Raw genomic sequence first — 22,956 nt, 5'->3', positions numbered from 1 at the left:
TCAGCCTCACAGGGCCTGTCACAGGCACTCAGTTACCTGTGGCTCTCCGGCTCTAGGATGGGGGCAGGATTCGTTCTCTTTGAGCTGAACAGCTCAGCTTCTCAGTGAGGCCCCACAAAGGCCCCTGCTTTGCAGCGCCCCTTGGGCTCAGATTTCTTGGGTGCAAATCCAAGCCTGCCTGCTGCAGAACCCAGCTCAGACCTGGCACAGGCTGGGATTGCCCTGTGGCCAAAGTGGCCTGATGAGTGTGGTGGTCTGTCTCTGGCTAGTGGCACCTAGAGATTAATGAGTCTGCTACAGCCTTGGCTAAGAGCCACGTGGCTTTTAGCTCATGCAGTAGAGGCTCATCTACTTCAGAGGTCCCAGGTTCGATCCCGTCTGCCAACAACCAGGGTCTGTCGGCATTACACTAGCTGGCCAGTGATGGTAGTGTCATGGTGACACCTGCCAGCGTGATGGAATTAGCTGGCAATGTAGTTAATTACCCATCTGCTAATATGCAAGTAACAAGCCTCTAATGTGTAATTAATCACCATTCACAACACAAAAGCCAGTCATAGCAGGAGTGGGTGCTGCTTTGCCCTCCACACGCACTCGGATTTGAACCCTTTGCTGGAGGGCAGTCGGTCGGGAGCAAAGCTGACCCCCGCTGCCTTCAGTTCATTTTGGGGTCCTTAGTGGCCCTCTGACCAGAGAGGTTCTTCCTGGCCCGTGTTGGCTCTGGGTTGGGTGGGAAGAGGGGCTTTTGCCCTCCCTGCTCCTCCGCACTGGCCTGGGAGCTGCCCAGCAGTATCTCGTTGATGTAGCTCAGTGTTTGGTTGTCGAAAACCATATTGAGGTGTTCCACTCCCGGCAGCTCCATCACATGCACTCGCTGCTTCTGCTGCTTGGCCCAGCGGCTGCACAACTTCATGCTGCGGGTGCTGACGGTGTCGTCCCCGTCCCCATAGACCACGTCCACGGGGTCCTCATAGGGGAAGTGCTCATCGTAGATGTAGGTCTCCACTGTTGGGAGGCCCGTGCCGTAGAGGCAGTAGGTCTCCACGCCAGGGGGAGGCAGCCCCTTCAGCAGGTCCTTGGTGTCGTTCCACATGTACCAGCCATCCTCAAAGTTGACGTCGAGGAAGAAGCGCCGGTAGTCCCGGTACGTGTAATTGTAGGACGGCGTGGAGATAAAGACGTGTGATTCGGGCCAGGCTATGTTGGTCGGGAACATCCAGGGGCTTGTGGTGGCCATGCGCTGTTCCTCACGCAGCTTGATGTTTGTGACCATCGGGATGCCCTGGTTATCTCCTGCAATTCACACGGGCACTCATCAGGAACAGCAGCTCTAGCAAAATTAACAGATGTCCCAAGGGTCCCAAAGCAGTGTACAGACTATATATACAGAGATCATTCACTGCTGAAATGCCACCACTGGGGGGCGGGGGGGGGGGCAAAGCTGCTGCTCAACAGATGCGCTGTAATTCAGGGCAGGAGCCCAAGAGAAATATTGTTTTGAGGTAAAACTATTGGATTATTGGCTAATCCAAATGATGGAACATCCAGCAGCACAGCCCTCAGCACCTTGTAGCCCTGGGGTCAGTCCTGACTGCGTGGGGAGAGCGCCCCCTACAGAGCACCCTGCCCTGCTGCAGCACAGCACCCTATTGCACCGCACTGGGGCATTGGGGTCAGCACTAACTCTAAGGGGAGAGCGCTCCCTATGAATCCCCCACACCACTCCTTACAGCCACAGTCCTTCCCTGCTGGGCACCTGTCCCTGCTTCTCTAAGCCCGACCAGAAGTGTGTGTGTTGGGGGGGATGGGGACAAGGTTTTGTGCTGGGGGAGTTTCTCAGCTGGTGGTGCTGGGTGTCCGGCAGGAAGGGAAACGGTCCTAAGCCTGTGTTAGGTTTTCTAAGCCGGCTCTGTGTGTGTGTTGCGGGGGCAGGGTGTTTCCAAGGGTGTTGGTCAGAACAGCTAACTCTCCTGGTTTTCCTGCGAGTCTTGTCATATTTGGTGTATTTTGGAAAGACCCTGCTCCTGGAGTCCTGTGATTATTCCAGAGAATATCCGCGTCCTTTAAACCAAAAGTAAGTTTCTGACCCTCCTTGCTGTGGAGAAAGGCATGGAAACGTGACTCTAACGCAGTACTAAAGGCACAGAGAGCAGAAGGCAAAGGAAAAGCACCCACAATGTCTTTTTTTTTCAAAATGTCATGATTTTTAAGCCCAACTCATGATTTTTGAATGTCTGGGGTTGACAATACTGGGTGAGGGCTCAGTGGTGTTCTGAATGGGGGAGAGACTGGGTAGGAAGTCGAGGGGTTCTGTGTCTCAGGGAAGAAGGTGTGTGGGGGGGTGTTTCTGAACTTGTGGGGGTAGGGCTGGGGGGAGGATTAGAGTGGGGAGGTGTAATGTAGAGGAAATAGTTTAAAAGACCTCCCTGTCTTCTGCAGCAGAAGCCACCCGAGCCCTGCCAGAGCAGCAGTGTATACACAGAGCTAGTCCTTGCTTAGTTCGTTCTTTGGACCCTAGCTGTATCTGTTGGTTTCCTCATCTTCGGAACGTGGTGTAAAGAGAGTACAGACACAATGGAGAGGGGACCGGCTGTGTTGGCAGGGTGGGGTGTGGGGGAATGGAGCCAGTTGGTGAGTGAGGGTGGGTGTAGGGCTGGTCAAAAAAACTCTCGACAAAATGTTTTTTGTTGGGAAACGTTGATTTGTTTCAATGGGGACTCTTTGCAGGAACATATTGGCTGCGATGCAGCTTTCATCAGGAGAGGACGCTGGTCACAATGGAATTTCTGGTGGGGAGAGAGACCTACCCCAGACCAGCCAATGGGCCCCGTTGTATAACTACAAGTCATCAGGCCAGAGAACAAAGCAACCAGACTCTGTAGGCCACTGGGGTGGGTGTGCACCTGGGCTGTAGGAGACACAGGTTCACGTTCTGCCATTCTAGGGGTGTGCCCTGATGCAGGGTTATAGAGTCAGTTTCTCTGGCCCAGGGATTATTTATACAAAGTGGAAGAACTTCAACAGGAGAGCCTGAGAGAGCCCTGCCCCAGAATAGCCCCTTGCCTGCTGATTAGGGCTCTCACCTAGGAGGAGGGAGAGCTTAGTTCAAATGCCCCCAAATCAGGATCTTGAACCTGGGTCTCCTGCATCCTAGCTGAGTGCCCTAACCACCAGGCGAGGGGCTATTCGGGGGGGAGGGAACTGTTTCCCAAGGAGCTGTAAGTGGAGTGAATTGGGAGGAGGGTGTGCGTGGTACATGCAGCCAATAGCAGGTAGAGCTTCAGTGGGAGTCTTTTTACTGTTGTTCCCTTTCTACGACAGGCATTTCCTCCCCGCCTGCTCTGAAGTGCTCGTCCCTGGCCAATGCGGCAATGCTACCCACAGCAAACCCTGGGCGGGCTCCCTGTGACTGGACTTGTGCTCCCTCAGGGGCACTGCCGTCAGACACCAGGTGGTTGGCGAGCTCCTGATGGAGCCGTTTGCAGATCTTTGCCCACCCTGGGGGCTCTACAACAGATTCACACCTCCCCATTACTCCATGAAAGGAAGGCAGGAAGCGGACAGTGGGCGCCATCACCCACCGGAGGCCAGGACGAGCATGGACTTGACGGCCCCGCCCCAGGGGGCACCGAGGGAGATGAAGCCCGCGATGAACCGATCTTTCCAGGCCTGGGGCTGCTGCAGCAGGAAGTAGAGGATGTTGAGGTTGCCCAGGCTGTGTCCGAGCAGGAAGACCCGTTTCTGGTAGGTGTCATGCATCTCCTCAATCAGCGCCTTCAGGTTCTGGAAATACTCGGGCTGCTGGTCTGGGGAGAGAGGGGCATCGTGCCATGGGCAGGCCAGCCATGGCCAGCAGGAGCCCAGCCGGGGGCAGGTCCCTAGACCCTGGTACAATGAGACACAGTAACCCAGGTCTGGACCCTCCAGTGGAGGCAGAAGAGGAAACGCACTGGGGGGCACTCATACAGGCCCCCCCCACGAGAGAATCACTCCCTGCAGGGTTCCTCCTCCCACATCTCTGCCAGCATGGCCCCCCCTCCCCTCAAGGGTGTCTCTTTCAGGCTCTCCCACCCTTCTCCCTGCCAGGCTTTCTGGTCTGGTCTCCCTCCTGGGCACGGGGCTCTCCCTGGGCGCCAAGCTGTCTGTGTGGGTGCCCTGCCGCCTCCCTCCCTGGCTGTCTGGGCTGAGATGGAAGCTGGTCCCAACCCTGCACTTACTGGGCCCAATCCTCCAGTCGTAGGGGGCAGCCCGTACCGTCTGGTCCCGCACGTAGCCGTTGTTCACCAAGTTCTGCACCAGGGTGTGTAGGTAACCTACAGAGAGACAGCACGGAGATTGGGGGGACCCCAAGAGAGACAGCATGGAGGTAGGGGGACCCCCAGAGATACAGGGCAAGGATTGTGGGGGTCCAGGGAGGTACAGGGTGGGGGTTGGGAGGCTCTAGAGACATAGCATGGGAGTTGGGGGCAGACTGCATTCCTCCCGCTTCTTGGCTGTGGGCAAGCTCCTGCCTGGCCTGCCCAGTGTCTGGGTTCCTCTGGCCAGAGGCGTTGGCTCAGTGCATTCTGGGCATTGTGCTCTGGGTCCCCTCACTCCCTGGGATGGTTATGCCGAGTGGCATTGTACAGCCCTCTCCTCTCAGACACGGGTCACTGCACCGTGGGCTTTGCAGAGATCTTGCCTCCCCTGGCCCTCAGCTTCCCGCCGCCCCCTCCCAGCTGTGGGGTCTGGATGTGCAAGGGTCCCGGAGCTGGGACAGATTCAGGGATAAAGGGTAATGGTCCTGGGCTTCAGAGAGCCCTGCAAAGCCAGGCCTGGGCAAATCCTGCAGCAGCTAGGGACCCTTTTCTACTGCTGGGCACCAGCAGCAGGATCAGCACCCTCGGGAGCTCCCCCCAGACCACGGGGACCCCTCGCCTTGGACACGAGAAGGGCGCCCCTTACCTGCCAGCTTGCTCTTGTCCAGGTACTCCACGGAGTAGGTCTTGCCAAAGCCGGGCACGCGGATTTGCACCCCAGGCGCGTTGGACATCTTGCCGGTGCTGCGGTTATACACCACTCTGCAGGGACAGGACAGGAGATGGCAGGTGGGTGGCAGATCCACCCCGCCAGAGCACAAAGGCGAAGCCTCTGGGTGGGGACAGAAATCCAGGCAACCCCCATCCCTCATGGGAAACACCCTGCTTGGGAATTCTGGATGGGGGTTGTGGAGAGGGCTTGTTTCTATGGCCCATTGCTCGCCGCAGGGCACGTGTCAGCCCTGAATAGCCGATGAGGTGGCTGTTAAGATTTTGTGTTATTCATGGGTATTAAGGCTTGAGGAGCGCATTGTGACCAGTCTGTATATCATGGGCCAGAGGATCTCACCCAGGGATCCCTGCATCGGCCCCAGCCCTCCCAGGTGAACTAGAGCGGGTCAGGTGCGTTGCAATGGGCAGAGATGAGTCCTGGTCAGCTAGAGGCAGAAATCCCTGGTGACAATGCAGAAGACCTGCTGTGAGGGGTTAGGGGATGGGGAAGAGGTGCCCCATAACTTGGCATTTCCTGGCTTTTCAGGGTTTGCCACACTGACCAGCCTGACCCCTCCAAGGTAAAGGTTTTGTTTTGTTTATGTAGGAGGATTTCAGGTCTGGGGGGGCAGGGATGCCCTCCAGACCCCCCCCTCCCCCCGGCGTGTGGGGACGAGGAGGGAGCGCCCATGTCTGAGGTTGCAGGGAAGAGGGGGTTAATTGCTTGCATGGAGAGGCCTGGTAAATCCATCTCTACCCTTCCCAACTCCAGCACAACGGAGCCTGTCGAGTGCTGATCTCTGACCTGTGCCCGCCAGGCCAGGCCTGGCTCCCAGAGCACAGGAGTCTCCGTCCAAGCTGCACAGCTTTAACAGAAGCTGGAGAGCCCCCGGCCCTGGAACTCAGAGCGTCTCAACCCCGGGAACCTTGGCCGTCTCTTCCCAGCCGAGCCGAGCTCCGTCACATGAGCCCTCTTCTCACAGCTTCCTGACCCTAGAACACAGGGGGCAGCCCTCTTCCCTGAGCGCAGTCTGCGGCTTCAGACCCGCTGGAAACAATCTGGCAATCTCGACTCAGCGGCAGCCTCACGTTCACACGGCTAGCAGAGCCCTCAAGTGTACCACAGCCTAGCCGAAACGGGGGGAGCGGTCCTCATTAAAACAGCCTCGGGGAAGGTGCACTGTGGTGGGAGCCAGGAGACCATGAGATCAATTCTCACCTCGTCTACTCACATCTGTTTATATTTGCATGTGTGTCACAGCCCTGAGTCCTGAGCAACGCCTGGGGCCGGGAGTAGGTAAGAGCCAGCCTCCCTGTTGTACAAATGAGGTAACTGAGGCGATCTCTGGTCACTCTGGGAATAGAACCCAGGTCTCTAACAGCAGACCCCAGTCGCAGACATGCTACCATTCAGAATACTGCCGCTAACCACCAGCCCACACCCCCTCCCAGAGCCAGGAATAGATCCCAGGCCAGACCTTTATCACCTGAACTAGAGGAGCTCTAAAACATTGGCTTGTCCAACGCTGACACTACAGTGAAGAGACCGAAGGCACCAGCAAAACCTCTGAGGAACAGGAGCCATTTTCCCAAAGGCAGCTTGTGGCACCAGTCCCGTTGGAAACAAAGGGAAACAGCAGCTATCCGCTAGGGACGCCTCTTCCACTAGCCACATAGTGTCCGTCTTTACTGTGGGCATGAGTGTCGTCACAGACTCCGAGATCCCAAGGCCAGAAGGGACCACTTGGGTCATCTAGTCTGACCCCCTGTAGAGCACAGGCCAGAAACTGGCCCAAAATAACTCCTAGAGCAGGTCTTTTAGACAAATATCAAATCTTGATTTAAAAATTGCCAATGATGGAGAATCCACCACGCCTCTTGCTAAATCGTTCCAACGGTTAATTACCCTCATTGACATCTTATTTCCAGTCTGAATTTGTCTGGCTTCAACTTCCAGCCATCGGATCGAGTTAGACCTTTCCCTGCTACATTATTAAATCGTTGTTCCCTTCTCTTTGTCAAGCTAAATAGATTGAGCTCTTCGAGTCTATCACAACAAGGCAGCTTCTTATCTTTTAATCATTCTCATGCCTCTTTTTGGACCCCTCTCTAATTTATCAACATCCTTCTTGAACTGTGGCTACCAGGACTGGACAGAGGATTCCAGCAGCGGTCGCACCAGTCCCAAATACAGAGGTAAAATAACCTCTGCTCATACTCAGAATTCCCCTGTTGATGCATCCCAGGCCTGCACTAGCTGTTTTGACCGCAGCTTCACACTGGGAGCTCCTGTTCAGCTGATCATCCACCACAACTCCCAAATCTCTTTCAGAGTCCCTGCTTCCCAAGATAGAGTCCCCCATCCTAGAAGTGTGGCCTACATTCTTTGCTCCTAGATGTAGACATTTATATTTAGCTGTATTAAAATATGTGTGTTTTAATACGACTAAGTTTATTTGCCAGTTTACTAAGAGATTCAGATTGCTCCGACTCAGTGACCTGTCCTAGTAATTATTTACCACTTCCCTGATTTTTGGGTCACCGGCAAACTTGATCAGTGATGATTTTATGTTTTCTGCCAGGCCACTGATAAAATTTTAAATAGCGTAGGTCCAAGAGCCGATCCCTGCTGGACCCCACTGGAAACATACTCCTCAATGACAATTCTCCATTTACAGTTACATTTAGAGACTATCAGTTAGCCAGTTTTTAATCCATGTAATGTGGTCCATGTTAATTTTACATCATTCTAGTTTTTAAATCTTCAATCCTATTTGGTAGCTTTGGTTCCTGTGATGGGGTATACAGACCCCACACTGGGTAGCACAGGTTAATGAGTTCTTGTGGGCTCGAGTGGCCCCACCCCATCACACCTGTGAGAGGCATCAGAGTTGGAGGGAGGAACTTAAAAAGGGCAAACCCAGCACAGCTGGTGGGAGAGCAGATCTTTGGTCCTCAGCCCCTGGAGCAAGGCAGGAGCTCCTCAGCTGACCACTGCCCTACAACTCCTCCCTGAAGAAAAGGAGGGTCACGACGCTGATCCACTTTTGATGGGACTATTCTTCCGTATTAGCCTGTGAGCCCAGTTGGGGCCAAAGCTTCCCAGAAGGAGCTGAAGAGAGAGCCTTAGCCCCCCTTGGGGCAGCTCATGTCTGTCCATGTCTTTTGTCTTTGTTGATAGCCCCAGAAGCTGCACCAGCGTGGTGGAACACCCACACAGCACAGGGCAGAGGCTGGGAGCGTGCAAAGCCTGGGCTAGAGCGTGCCTCGGGGAAGGAATGCAGAGACAGACCAGTTACCAGGAATGGGAGTAAGGGCAAATGGTGACCAAGATAGGAAAAGCACCGATTGACATTGCTTAATTACAATCTAACTTCCTTAGATGAACAGTGAAGGAATGTTGGTGGTAAATTTTAGTGGCATGCAAACTGACTGAGAACAAACCAGCCATTTGGGAACTAGAGGGTTATGGGAAAAGGGTCAGATATAGAACATTTCTTAAAAGGCCCATTTTAACAAGGTAATGGGTCACTTGCAGATCTCCAGGAAATGCACCTCGCTCCCAGGTGGTGTAATGGAAGCTGGTGAAGAGGCAGTGTATTCTCCATGCAAATTGAGAGCTTGAATCTCTGCTGCATGGGAACAGCAGGACCCTGCTTACAGCCCCTCAGTCCTCCTAACCCCACACTGGATGCAGATGGGAGGACACAGAATCAGGGCCTGAAATGGTGTATTGGAAACTGTTAAAATTATAAGCTATCACATTACGTTCTCAGGGGTTTTCCCCAGCCTGCTTGCAGGCTAGGGGGCATGGTAGGGAAGTGTGTGATCAGAGTCTTCAGCAGCCAGACTGCAAAGAGCTGACCTAGAGTAATTTGGGCCCCTCTGCCTTAGGGAGCAGCCTGCTTTGTCTCTCTCTGGTTTTGGTGCGGTAGGGTTCTGGAGGCTAAGAAATAAAGCCATGTCTAACTTCAGTTTGTATGCTGTGAATATAACACCTACGGAGGTTAAGAAACCATTCAATGAGGTGGGCTAGTCAGAGTTCAGTGGCCTGCCTTTGCAAGCCCATGGCTCTAGATTTATAAGAGCTAGATTTATGGGAGCTCTCACTGGCCAGGAGCTTTCCTTAATTCCACTTCCATTTTCCTAGTGCTCACATCTAGGCCTCGCCACACCCTGTCTCACTTTACAGACCTTCTCCCTGCTCTTCAGGTATTTGCAGACCCTCACCATGTCCCTCTGAGGAGCCCCCAGTCCCAGCCAAGTGGCCACACTTCGCCCTTCCCCAGAGCCCATCCCTCCCGGCCCGTGAACCTCCTCTGCTTCCCTCTCCATCGCTCCCACCTGGGGATGGCTTTCTGGGACGGAGGGGCCCAGAAGAGGATGCAGCATTTCAGGCATGGCTGCACCAGGGCCCTACAGAGGGATGGGGCAGAGCTGCTGCTCTTTGGGGTGCTGTGTCTCACTGTGGCTCTCCCAGCTCCCCTGTCCCTCCCGGGAGCAGGGCTTTTACCCCAGCACTAGCTGAGTCCTCAAGGGACTCTCCAGATTCCCACCGCTCCCACTTTGACCTCCTTCCATGCCGCCTCCCTGCGTTCGTGGGGCTCAGTCCCCAGGGCAAGGAGCCTGCGCAGCTTGGGGGCCGAGCAGGCTGCCATGGCCAGGGCTCCCGCCCCGGGGCTCTGAGCTGGTGTCACGGCTCTGTGCTCACAGGAGAATCTTGTCTTCGCTGAGGTAACTGGGAGTTCCAGGCGGCCCTGGCTACTGGGTCCCCCGCAGCCCTGACTAAAGCCCTGGATGGACCTGGCCTGATGTGGCTGCGAGTGTGGAGGGAGGGCGACACTCAATGGCGAGGTGGCAGGCGCTGGGTGAGTGGGTCCATCCAATGCCCCTGATGCCAGGCGAAGGGCTCCCCTTGTCCTCAGTGGGCTATGGGGCCAGCTGGCCCGGCACCAGCGAGCTAGGGCTGGCAGGGGGAGCTCCGGGGTGGGGTCGGGCAGGTACCTGGTGTTGTCGATCCAGCAGGCGACGCCAAGCGGCAGGAACATGTGCAGGTTGATCCAGAGGGTGAAGTAGTCCTCAGTTTTGCGGTGGCACATCCAGTTCACCACGTTCGGCTTGTCCAGCTTGGCCTCCAGCTGGTTCCCCAGGCACGCAGGCACTGCAGGCACCAGAGACAGAGGGGAAGCAGCCAGTCAGACCCCAGCGCCCAGCACGACAGGTCCTGGGCTCTGCTGCGTGGGGGCTGCCGGGCAGCCTTGGCTCCACAGCAGCCCTCAGGAAGCATTGGCAGTGCCCGGAGGGCTGCACCTGCCAGAGCCCATCCCTGCTGCCTCGTGTCACCATGGGGCTCCCTCAGGCTAGGGCTCTCCTAGGTGGGTGGGGCCCGCATGGTGCCAGGCAGGGACGTGCTCAGGCTGGGACACCTGTAGGGGGGCAGGGACCACACGGGTGCCAGGCAGGGACGTGCTCAGGCTGGGACACCTGTAGGGGGGCAGGGACCACACAGGTGCCAGGCAGGGATGGCTGCACAGGGGTTGCACCAATGTAGCTGCCCCCCTGCAGCCCCTCAGTGTAGACACGCAGCACTGGTATAATAATGGGTGACTTACATGGGTGCAGCTCACCCTGGTTTGAAACCCTACGTGGGTGTGTCTCTCTGGGCACTGGTGCAGGCTGCAGGCTCTTGCTGCACTGTGGTGGCCCGCTCTCCCCTGGCAGCACTTGGGTGTCACTTTGATCCTCTCTCGGATGAGCCCCAAAGCCGTTTTCGGCAGGCCAAGCATCCCTGGCTCCCCAAAAACACGGGGGGAGTATCGGGACTAGTCAATCGTTGAGGGGACTTCAGAAAAGCCAGTGGCGCAAAGCTGGCAGCGAGACTGTGACTGGTCAGTGGAGCTGGGGCTCCTGCCATGGTTAATCGACTCCTCCCCAGTTCAGCCTGGCAGGAGGAAAGCAGCCCAGGGCTGAGGCAGGGGGGCCCTTGGGTGGGGACTGAGGGCTGTTGGCAGAGCTGGGTGGCTGCAGTTGGGACTGAGGGGCACCAGCAGAGCTGTGGGTGGTGATCTAGCTGTATGCTATGCCACCAGCCCACCAGCCTCTAGCTATGTGTCCGGCCCTCATGAGCCCCAGGCTCGCCGGGACACAATGTCACACAAGAACATTAGATAATTATTAAGGGAATTTGTAACTGGGACTCCAAAGGTTATCACGGAGCTCAAGGGCGGCGGGCCGGGCAGAGCTTCTGCCAGCAGCCCGACGGGGGGGATGGGCTGGCAACCCGAGGAGCTGTGCCCGGGGATGCGGACAGGACTGAAGACTCCGGTCCGGAGTCGGACCCCCAGTGCTTGCTCTGTGCTCCCGGCCTGTTCAGAGACTCACGGACTGTCCTAGGACACCAACTCATCCAGGGGGGTTTAGGGTGCTGGGACACCAGGGCCACGGGGAGACCGACCCGGGCACAGGAGGGGACGAGGCAGGAGGCTGCTCTGGCTACAGTGTCACCACTGGGACGAGGGCGGTCAGAGCAGGGGTCAGGTACCGGGAGGTCAGAGTGTGAGGCGGGTCAGAGGGTGGACTGAGTCAGGCATCAGGAGGATTACCAGGAGATCGGGCTCCAGGTTACAGACAGCAATTGAATAGCAAAGTCGAGGGCAAACCAGGGCCAGAAGCCAGAGCACAGGGTCTGGAGTGCAGGCAGTCAGTCTGTGTTGTTACTCAGTCAGTTCCCCTTCATGGCTTCCTGGTTTATATACTGGTATCGGCCAATCAGGGGGACTGTGAGGGGCTGCCACTCCAGTCCCACTGGGCGGTACTTTCTGTTGAGCTCAGCCCCACAGGGTCCTCCTGTGGGTACCTCACCTAAGCCTCCCATGGCAATGTGGAGGTGTCAGAAACCCAGAACCTCCACGGGCCTCAGTTCTAGCTCTGTAGGGTCTAACATCCAGCAGTTGAACTCCAAGCCAGGCCCTGCTGATGCTCCTGGGACCGGGGAAGTTCCATGGGTGAAACCAGGGCCAGAAGCCAGAGCACAGGGTCTGGAGTGCAGGCAGTCAGTCTGTGTTGTTACTCAGTCAGTTCCCCTTCATGGCTTCCTGGTTTATATACTGGTATCGGCCAATCAGGGGGACTGTGAGGGGCTGCCACTCCAGTCCCACTGGGCGGTACTTTCTGTTGAGCTCAGCCTCACAGGGTCCTCCTGTGGGTACCTCACCTAAGCCTCCCATGGCAATGTGGAGGTGTCAGAAACCCAGAACCTCCACGGGCCTCAGTTCTAGCTCTGTAGGGTCTAACATCCAGCAGTTGAACTCCAAGCCAGGCCCTGCTGATGCTCCTGGGACCGGGGAAGTTCCATGGGTGAAACCCAGCCTGTGGGGAAGTGTACCTTTAAAAGGCTCTGGCAAGAGCCAGTTGTTGGAGTGTGCAGAGACTCATGTTATGCAGTGCTGGGCAGCTAGAGCTCAGACACTGACTATAGCAGAGTTCTGACAAGCACTGTGTGATCACTGAACCCCACGTGGTACCAGCGATAAAACAAACGGAGAAGAGACCCTGAGTAGAAGAATGGAGCAGGCCAAAGCCCCAGCAGAGCTGAAACAACTGGAGAAGGTTTAAACCGGGCTTGACTCTATCTGCGGGCGATGGGCACCAGCAAAGAAGAAGGTAGCCTTATTTCCCACAGCAGCTGGTTCTGAAGCGCTGTTAGCTCAGGCAGGGGAGGCTAACTATGGAACTGTAGCTCAGAAAGGTGAGGAGTGGTGCACTCCAAGTCCAAATGAAACCTAGGAGAGATGTTTTTAAGCAGAGAGAACAAAAAGAAGGTGAATCCAAGAGAAGTTTGTGACTGAGCTAAGACTGAAGAGCCAGTCTTGCCATTTTAACTGAGCACCTGATAAGAGACCAGGTCATGATCGGGACCTGGGACAAAAGACTGTCCACTCTCAGATGCAGTGCGGACTGTGCTTGCTGCACCGACGGCTCAGGATGAGACCCTGCAGAAAGTAATGAAGGCGATTTCCAATTGAAGTGGGTTTGTCACTACTAGGTCCTGTTTAGAGGCACCAGGATGGTGATTCCTAAGGTGTTACAGAAACATATGCTAACAAGGATACATGAAGATTATTTAGGGATTGACAACTCTAGGAGAAGGGCCAGAGATGTTTTACACTAGCCTCAAATGAACAGTGACATTGAAGAACCTGTCAAGGCTTGTTGCATATGCCAAAAATACAAGCGAAGTCAAGCAAAAGAGCCTATGTTGTGGCATAGGAAAAACTGGCCCCCCTGGAGCACGGCAGGCATAGATTTGTTTACGTTGGCTGGAAAAAACTTTGTACTTGTCCTAGACGATGATTCTCACTTCCCTAAGACAGCCTTACTAGAAGATACTACAGGCAAGCAGGTGATGGTGCATATCAGATTTATTTTTGCTAGACGTGGTATACTTGACATGCTAATATCTGACAACAGGCTGCGGTTTAGTGGGCATGAATTTAAGCAGTTTGCAGCGAAGTACAGGTTTAGACGTGTAACTGCTAGTCCCCACAGTCCCTAATCCAGGGGTTTAGGTGGAAGATGGTGTCAGAATTATAAAGTGCCTACTGAAAAAGGCTGCAGAGTCAGACTCTGATCCATATGTTAAATTATGGAAAGGCACCAAGGAACATAACATAAGAACGGCCGTACTGGGTCAGACCAAAGATCCATCCAGCCCAGTATCTGTCTACCGACAGTGGCCAATGCCAGGTGCCCCAGAGGGAGTGAACCTGACAGGTAATGATCAAGTGATCTCTCTCCTGCCATCCATCTCCACCCTCTGACAAACAGAGGCTAGGGACACCATTCCTTACCCATCCTGGCTAATAGCCATTAATGGACTTAACCTCCATGAATTTATCTAGTTCTCTTTTAAACCCTGTTATAGTCCTAGCCTTCACAACCTCCTCAGGCAAGGAGTTCCACAGGTTGACTGTGCGCTGTGTGAAGAAGAACTTCCTTTTATTTGTTTTAAACCTGCTGCCCATTAATTTCATTTGGTGGCCCCTAGTTCTTATATTATGGGAACAAGTAAATAAGTTTTCCTTATTCACTTTCTCCACATCGCTCATGATTTTATACACCTCTATCATATCCCCCCCCAGTCTCCTCTTTTCCAAGCTGAAAAGTCCTAGCCTCTTTAATCTGTCCTCATATGGGACCCGTTCCAAACCCCTAATCATTTTAGTTGCCGTTCTCTGAATGCCAGGAAGCACGGGCTGTCACCTGCTGACATTTCATCCAACGGAAAACTGAAAGCAAGAGTGCCTGCACTGTTAGAAACGGATGTCAGAGTCACTGGGGACTTGTAGTCCCCAGTGACTCTGACGTATAAAGAGACAGATAAGGCAAAATAAAAAACTCAGCATGATTTTGGGTCACAGGAGCTACCACCATTTCATTAAAAATGATGCAGTGCTTCTCTGTGAAGGGAAACAAAGGTTGCAAACAGCTGTGGGGTCCCAAGAGGTTTCCCTGTGGTCATGTGAGGTTGTCACCGCAGATGGACACATACTATGGGGTGTGGACAGGAGGCAGCGTCTCCTGCCTAGCAGTTAGGGCCTAAGGTGGCAGGTACATCCGATGGCTCATCTCTGGTGGCAGCCCTGCCTACTAGATGCTGCTCTCGAGGGCAGCACTGACTAATGGGTACAGTTCTCAGCTGCAACCCCACCTAGTGGGTTCAGTTCACGGGCAGCAAGTGGGAAGTGCTGCACCTATGGGTGCAGTTCTCAGGTGGGGTAGGGGAACCTGGGCCCTCCCACTCCATGGGTTCTGACCCAGGGCCCTGGGAGGCTCTTGCTCACCCCATGGTGCCGTGCATCAACTTCCCTGAGTCACTTCCTACCTAGCCCTGACCGAGCTGTCCAGCTGCCTTTTAAACCTTGCCTCCAACCAGCGCATGGTCAGCATGGGAGGAGAAGTGGGGCCTCCTGAGCCCAGAGTTGCTCCTTACCCCCGTCCTGTCCAGTGAGGGGTTAATACACCTTGTCAAACCTCCCTCCCTCAGAATCGGTGCTGGGGCATGGTCCTGTGGTTCTTGTGCCCACAATCTCTTGAGAAAAAAAATCTGTGTTTTCATGATCCTACCCTACCCGGTGAAGGCTTTCAAAGCTGTACGGCTGCCGGGAGAGGTACCACCGCATAATCCAGGGGTTGGTGTCTTTCGTGGTGTTCAGCCATTGTAGCGGCACATGGTCGGTCACTTGCCGAAAGACATTCATTCCCCCGCAAGTAGCACCTCAGAGCATCCATGGCCCATTTCACTGCTAGGGCCTCCTTCTCGATGACTGAGTAGGTGGTTTCTCGGAGGAACAACTTCCTGCTGAGGCACACTCTGGATGTTTTTCCCCATCAATGTTTTGGGGTAGCACTGCACCTAGGCCCACCTCGGAGGTCTCTGTTTGGGATGTAAACTTCTTGGTGACGCCAGGGTGGGTGAGCATGGGTTCTCAGCTCAGCTGCTCCTTTAGCTCCTGGGAGGTCCTCTCGCAGGTCACCGACCACGGGACCTTCCTTGGGTTGGTGTTCCTTGCCAGGTCTGTCAAGGGCACTGCGGTGGTAGCGAAGTTGGGTATGAAGTGCTGGTAGTAGCCCCCGAGGCCGAGGAAGCGCCGTACCTGGTGTTTTGTCATGGGGGTGGCACATTGCGCCAGGGCCTGCACGTTGTCAATGAGTCGTCTCAACCGCCCCACTCCTACTTGGTACCCCAAGTAGGTCACCTCTCGCCGGGCCAGCCAGCATTTGGTCGGGTTGGCTGTGAGCCCTGCCTCCTGACGGGCTTGTAGTATGACTGATACGTGCCTCAGGTGGTCTTCCCAGCTCTGCCTGGAGATGATAATGTCGTCAATGCATGCCGCAGCGTACGACCCGGGTGGGGCATCCTTACCCCCACTTGGACAGTGTGGCTGGGTGCTCGCCTTCCAAGCCCCTCCTTGTAGCTTGGGGTGGCGCAGCAGCATGCTGCCTCAGTTTCCCCTCTCACCTGTCTCCTCAAATGCTCCAACCAGGCCATAGCATTTAAAAATAGTCCCCTTCTGGAGCGGGACCCCTGGTGTAGCTCTTGGAACACACTGCCGGCCTCGAACAGCTGCCCCAGTCCCCTCTGAGCAAGTCTGCCAGCAGTCTGAGTTCTGACCTGTACATGATGGGCACACAACCCTTCTGCCCAGCCTGTACCAGTGACGCACTAGGGCAGGCCGGGCCCCCAGTCACTGCATCTCTCTGCCTCCTCGCCGGGGACAGGGCACACAACCCTTCTCCACACACACACACACACACACACACACACACACACACACACACACACACACACACGACTTGCTCAGAGGCAGCATGCCATCCACATGCCTCCCACGTGCTGTCCACATGCCATCTACATGCTTCCCACACACCATCCACACACCACTGGCATGTTGCCCAAACATGTCCTACACAGCCTTCACATGCCACCCAGGCACCTCCCAAACGCCGCCCACTCACCTCCCATATGCTGATCATATGCTTCCAACACGCCTCCCATATACTACTCACACAGGGAGCTCAGAATGGTGTTTTCTCGCATGTCAGTACATATCAAATACACGGAACATGCCACCCACATGCCATCCCCTCAGGGGAGATGACAGCATCCCTGGGGTGGCCTTTCGGACACACATGACCACAGACTGAGGGCTTTCTTCCCACACCCTGACTGCAGAGACAGGCGGTTCTAGGATGTATGAGGCGAGGCATTTCCAGGAGAGATAGGGAAGTATTAATGCCATTGTACAAGGCACTGGTAAGGCCTCATCTGGAATAGTGTGTGCTGGTCTGGTCACCTGTGTTCAAGAAGGATGAATTCAAACTGGAACAGGTGCAGAGAAGAGCTACTAGGTTGATCAGGGGAATGCAGGGCCTGTCGTATGAGAGGAGACTGGAAGAGCTCGGCTAGCCTAGGCAAAGGAGGGCTGAGAGGGGCTGGTTTGAAGCTGGAGCTTTATGAGTGGGATGATATGATGGGGCTGCCTATGATGGCAGGGACTGGATTCAGTGACCCAGCAGGTCTCTTCCAGTCGGATGTTCTCATCACTCCAGCTGAGGCCGGTCTCTGCCCTGGGACAGCATGACTCATCAAACACAGCCCCTCCCAGCTGTGCATGGGGTCAGACAAACAGGGCAGAGTCCAGCGGCAGTGTGAGAACAAACAGCGCAGCAGCTTCCACGAAAAACGCCAGCCCAGTCCCACTGGGCGACATGACCGGGCAGGCCTCTCTGGCTGGCTTCCCTTGTGGAGCGTGGGAATGCTCCTTCCAAGCTAGGGGTGGGCAAGGCTTTGGCTAAGAGGGTAAGTGCCGCACATGCAGGGCGGAGTAGGGAGGTGATGTTACCTCTGGATATGCCACAGGTGGGACCATTACTGGATTCTGTGTCCAGTGGTTGTCCACACTTCAAAAAGGATGTTGAAAAACTGGCAAGGGTTCAGAGCGTAGCCATAAGAATGATCTGAGGTCTGGAAAAACCTGCCTGACGGTGAGAGACTCAAGTATTTCAATCTATAAGAGAAGGTTAAGAGGTGATTTGATCAGGGTCTGTAAGTACTCATGTGGGAAGGAGATTTCTGAACCCAGAGGGCTCTTTGATCTAGCAGCTGTGCTGTCGTTAATCACTGTAACTTCAAACCACGAGAACACAGAGCCAGGACTGGAACCCAGGGGCCCTGAGCCCCAGCACTCTACCGCTGTCTATCAAATACCTGTGTGACCCGCTGGCAAACTGTGGGACCAGACCCCCTAGGCTCCACCTGAAGTGTACCCCTTTAGTTCACATGCAAGAGCTCTGTGTGGGGGATGTGACGATTGAGGGTTCAAACCCTGCTAGCTGCACGTGATGGAATTTCTGGTTGCCCGTTGTCTTAAAAACAAACAAACGAAAGCGCCAACGTCTGTATAATTCACAAATGGAGAAAACAGCGTTTAAAAGCGTTTACAGTTAAAACGGTCAGTGCTGGTGCAAGATACAGCAAAGAACAGTGATCCCTAGGTCAGCCATGTCCCGCACTTTTGACACATGTTGGCTGAGTTGAAGCTGGAGAGGTGGGACGGCCCAGTGGTAGGGCCTGTGCCTGGGACTCAGGTGTCCTGGGTTTCAGTCACTTCTCTGCCACAGACTTTCTGGGTGATCTAGGGCACTTGCTGTGTGCCTCAGTTCTCCATCTGTACAATGGGGCTAATGACATCCCTCCCCAATTATGAGGTGCACAGACACTGTGGAAGTAGAGGCCTTATAAGTAGTTTAGAGACGTGGCAGCCATCTTCCCTGAGGTTGCCAATGGCTTCAGCTCCATTGGAAACTATGGGAGACAGTAACCGCTAGGGGGCACTCGCCCCCAGTAGCCCTCTCTGCTGAGTAAGCAGGAAAACTTGTCTCTCTCACCAACAGAAGTTGGTCCAATAGAAGATAATTTACCTCACCACCCACCTTGTCTTTCTACTGAGAGCCTGAGTAGCTACAATGTTGGGCCTCATGTAAATTATGTGAAATTGCAGCCACTTTTGTGTAAGGGAAAATTGAATTTAGTGGTTTCCAGTGACAGGAAACAACCGCTAATCAGTTTGCTTAATTGCGCCATCATTTCTGCAAGCGCACTTTCATCACGAGCGCACCAAGAGTTTGAACAACGTGAATAGGAAAGCAGCCACTTGCTGGCGAAAGAAAGTCGGAAAAGGGGAAAGATGGCCACCAAGATTTCTTAACACTCCCATTATTAATTAATGGTAACTCATTAAGGAATCAACGTAGCTGACAATCCACAGAAAATTCCAGCTTTACGCAGAGAACCCCGGCTGTAAATCTGGGGACGAGACACGCTCTTCTTCACACGAACCAGAGACATACAATCCCTGGTGTCAGTGACAGCTGGAACCTCATCCCAACCAGTCAGAGGCACTACACCGGCCCTGTGATGGACGTGCCACTAGTGCAGATGAGCAAGTGGAGGGGCAGAAAGGCCCAGAACCGCAAAGGTGCCTAAATACCGATGCGGATTTGGGCCCAGGTGCCAAACGCCTTTCCTGCCAAGAAATGGTGGCCTCGCTGTCAGTGTGGGGCTCACACTGGCATAAAAACAGTTAAAAGAACAGGAGTACTTGTGGCACCTTAGAGACTAACAAATTTATTTCAGCATAAACTTTCGTGGGCTACAGCTCACTTCTTCAGATGCATAGCGTGGAACACACAGACAGAAGATATTTATACATACAGAGAACATGAAAAGGTGGAAGTACGCATATCAATTGTAAGAGGCGAATCATTTTTGCTTGGGGCGGCAAAAATGCTAGAGCTGGCCCTGCCGGGGGCGCAGTGCAGGAAGCGGCTCAGGAAGTGGGACAGGCAGAGGATGCAGTGCAGGGAGCGGCTCAGGAAGAGGGACAGGCAGTGGGTGCAGTGCAGGGAGTGGCTCAGGAAGAGGGACAGGCCGGGGGCGCAGTGCAGGAAGTGGCTCAGGAAGTGGGACAGGCCGGGGGCGCAGTGCGGGAAGCGGATCAGGAAGAGGGACAGGCTGGGGGCGCAGTGCAGGGAGTGGCTCAGGAAGTGGGACAGGCCGGGGGCGCAGTGCGGGAAGCGGCTCAGGAAGTGGGACAGGCTGGGGGCGCAGTGCAGGGAGTGGCTCAGGAAGAGGGACAGGCCAGGGGCGCAGCGGAGGAAGAGGGACAGGCTGGGGGCGCAGTGCGGGAAGCGGCTCAGGAAGTGGGACAGACAGGGGGCGCAGTGCGGGAAGCAGCTCAGGAAGAGGGACAGGCCGGGGGCGCAGTGCAGGAAGTGGCTCAGGAAGTGGGACAGGCCGGGGGCACAGTGCAGGAAGCGGCTCAGGAAGTGGGACAGGCCGGGGGCGCAGTGCGGGAAGCAGCTCAGGAAGAGGGACAGGCCGGGGGCGCAGTGCAGGAAGTGGCTCAGGAAGTGGGACAGGCTGGGGGCGCAGTGCAGGAAGCGGCTCAGGAAGAGGGACAGGCCGGGGGCGCAGTGCAGGAAGTGGCTCAGGAAGTGGGACAGGCCGGGGGCGCAGTGCAGGAAGCGGCTCAGGAAGTGGGACAGGCAGTGGGCGCAGTGCGGGAAGCAGCTCAGGAAGAGGGACAGGCCGGGGGCGCAGTGCAGGAAGTGGCTCAGGAAGTGGGACAGGCCGGGGGCGCAGTGCAGGAAGCGGCTCAGGAAGTGGGACAGGCCGGGGGCGCAGTGCAGGAAGTGGCTCAGGAAGTGGGACAGGCCGGGGGCGCAGTGCAGGAAGCGGCTCAGGAAGTGGGACAGGCCGGGGGTGCAGTGCGGGAAGCAGCTCAGGAAGAGGGACAGGCCGGGGGCGCAGTGCAGGAAGTGGCTCAGGAAGTGGGACAGGCCGGGGGCGCAGTGCGGGAAGCAGCTCAGGAAGAGGGACAGGCCGGGGGCGCAGTGCAGGAAGTGGCTCAGGAAGTGGGACAGGCCGGGGGCGCAGTGCAGGAAGCGGCTCAGGAAGAGGGACAGGCAGAGGACGCAGTGCAGGGAGCGGCGCAGGAAAAGGGAGAGGCCAGGGGCGCAGTGCAGGGAGCGGCTCAGGAAGAGGGACAGGCAGTGGGCGCAGTGCAGGAAGTGGCTCAGGAAGAGGGACAGGCAGAGGACGCAGTGCAGGGAGCGGCGCAGGAAAAGGGAGAGGCCGGGGGCGCAGTGCAGGAAGCGGCTCAGGAAGAAGGATGGGCCGAGGGCGCAGTGCAGGAAGAGGGACCGATGAATAACTGAACAGCAGGAGAGAGAGGAAAGCACAAGGAAGGCCCCGCACCAGCTCTCCGTCCTGTCCCCACGCTGGGTCCCAGGGCAGAGACCTGCCTGCTCTGTGGCTGCAGCACCTGGCACACGAATGACACAATCCTTCCAAAGGATTGTCCTGAGCTGGCCAGGCCGGGCTCCTTGGCCGGCTCTGTCTCCCCCAAAGCTCTCCGCGCGCAGGGTGCAGGCTGCCCCCAGCACTCAAGCAGAGCCCCCAGGGAATGGGGGGTGTCTCCGTGCTGCTGTGACCTTACCGAGTACCACGGGCGGGGTGCTGTTGGAGGGGGCTGCCTCTGGCATGGCGCTGGGAGGGAAGAGCACATTGAAGAGCCAGAAGTGGGCTGTGGGCTGCGGGAGCAGCAGCAGCGCCAGCGCGAGCAGCGGAGCCCTGAAGCCTGCGCGCCCCATGGCAGGTCCAGCTGGGATCCCTCTGCACCTCGGAGCAAACAGCCTTTTCTTTTATCAGCGCACCGGGTCGGGCCAGGAGGCGCGGGGGGGGGGGGGGAGGGGAGAGCCAGAGGGGGACGGGAGGGGGAGGGAGAACGGAGGGCAGAGTGACAGCGCTGCACACACTGTCCCCAGTCTCCCGCTGCAGCCAAGGGCTCTCGGCTCGCCTGGAAACCAGCCCTCAGCCTCCCAACGGCAGAGATACCCAGAGTGGGCGCCCGCGTCTCCCTGAGCTGACCCCCACTGAGGGCTGGGGACAGCGCCCCTCCCCTGACAGCCCTGGCCAGCCCCACCACAGGCCTCCCGCGCGGGGTCACGCCCATGGGAACACAGCAACTGCAGGCTGGTGCTACCGAGCGTTACCCCACGGGGCAGGGCGCTGGGGCAGCAGGGATCCGGCCCTGCACAGTGCTGGTGTCTCTGGGCCACGGGTCACGCCCCAGGGCCCCCGCCTGTGGCCTTTGCACTAACTTGTCCCGCACAGCCCAGGCTCTCGGGAGCTCAGCAGGGGCTGTTCTGCAACACAGCAGCCAGACCACGCTGCTACTGCCCACGGGGGGCAGGCCCCACGGCCCCCACGGCTGGGGGGAGTCTGCCCACAGCCAGCAGCGCTGCTCCAGAACGGGTAAGTCAGGGAGGTGAAGAAGACTCGTGTGTGTGTGTGTGTGTGTGTGTGTGTGTGTATCATATATATATACACACACACACACACGTCTTCTACACCTCCCTTCTACACACACCCCCTTCCACACATATACACACAGCCTTCTCCACCCCCCTTCTACACCCAAACCCACCCAGCCTTCTACACACACACACCCCTTCTACAATCACACACACACACACAATGGATGTTTTTCATTTTGTTCTAAATTTTCTGTAAATTTTTTGGATGAAAAATTTGGGCACACAAGATTTTTAAACAATTCATGTAACGTTAGTGGGGCAAACTCACTTTTGCTCCCTTGTTAATGTTTCCCCCCACCCCACAGCAGTGAAGAGAGTAAAGAACAGAGAAGGGGGGATGGCCCCGCCCCCCCAAAACAAAATAGTTCAAAACCAGAAAATGGCACCGACACAAAGAATTTCCACAAACATTTGCATTTTGGTCGGCAAGGCGTTTGCTGCTGAACTCCGGTCCCTCAGGAACTGCTGACGAGCACCAGTCCTGAGCAGAAAGCAGCAGGCTGGGAGTGCTGGAGCCGCCAGTGGGTTATGCCTGCATGGCAGTTCCTCGGCTGTGCGTATATATCACAATAGCTTTCGCTTGGAGTGGCTCTGTGCAGTCACATGCAAAAAAACAACAACCCGTCCCTCCCATGGAGTTGGCATTTCCAGGGCCCAGCCCTTGCTGCTCGTTCCCTTCCAGACCCGGAAAGTGCAATTCCCAGGACCCCAGCAGGCAAATCACTGCCTGCAGAGCTAAGGTGACCCCTCCCACATAACCTTAACTCTGCCCTGGGCAGCTCTGCCCTGGGGGACGTCTCAGTACTGAGGGCCCAAAGGCGGGAGCTGCATGCTCTGGTCACCATCAGGCTGTGGCTTCGTTCCCGTTGGACTTACATAATGGGTCAGTAAAGCCGCCTGAATGGCTGGCGGCCCCATTATCCCCCGGCACACCACGCTGGCGGACCGAGCGCTCGTGAGTGACGGGATTGGGAACTGGTTCTTAGTGCCAGACCCGAGATCTCCG

General features: G+C 56.0%; 1 protein-coding gene across 1 annotated transcript; it reads right to left on the bottom strand.

The window, feature by feature from the left end:
- Window positions 1-655: 655 nt before the first annotated feature.
- LCAT (lecithin-cholesterol acyltransferase) lies at window positions 656-21,224 on the bottom strand. Its single transcript, XM_065416731.1, has 6 exons — window positions 21,071-21,224; window positions 10,014-10,170; window positions 4,945-5,060; window positions 4,218-4,313; window positions 3,582-3,806; window positions 656-1,293 (listed from the first exon to the last, which is right to left on the bottom strand). The coding sequence occupies exons 1-6, from the start codon at window positions 21,222-21,224 to the stop codon at window positions 656-658; spliced, it is 1,386 nt and encodes a 461-aa protein (XP_065272803.1).
- Between the last annotated feature and the right edge of the window lie 1,732 nt (window positions 21,225-22,956).

The sequence above is a fragment of the Emys orbicularis genome, chromosome 14, assembly GCF_028017835.1.
Source record: "Emys orbicularis isolate rEmyOrb1 chromosome 14, rEmyOrb1.hap1, whole genome shotgun sequence".
NCBI classification, from domain to species: Eukaryota; Metazoa; Chordata; order Testudines; family Emydidae; genus Emys; species Emys orbicularis.
This window is presented reverse-complemented; position numbering and strand designations above follow the sequence as displayed.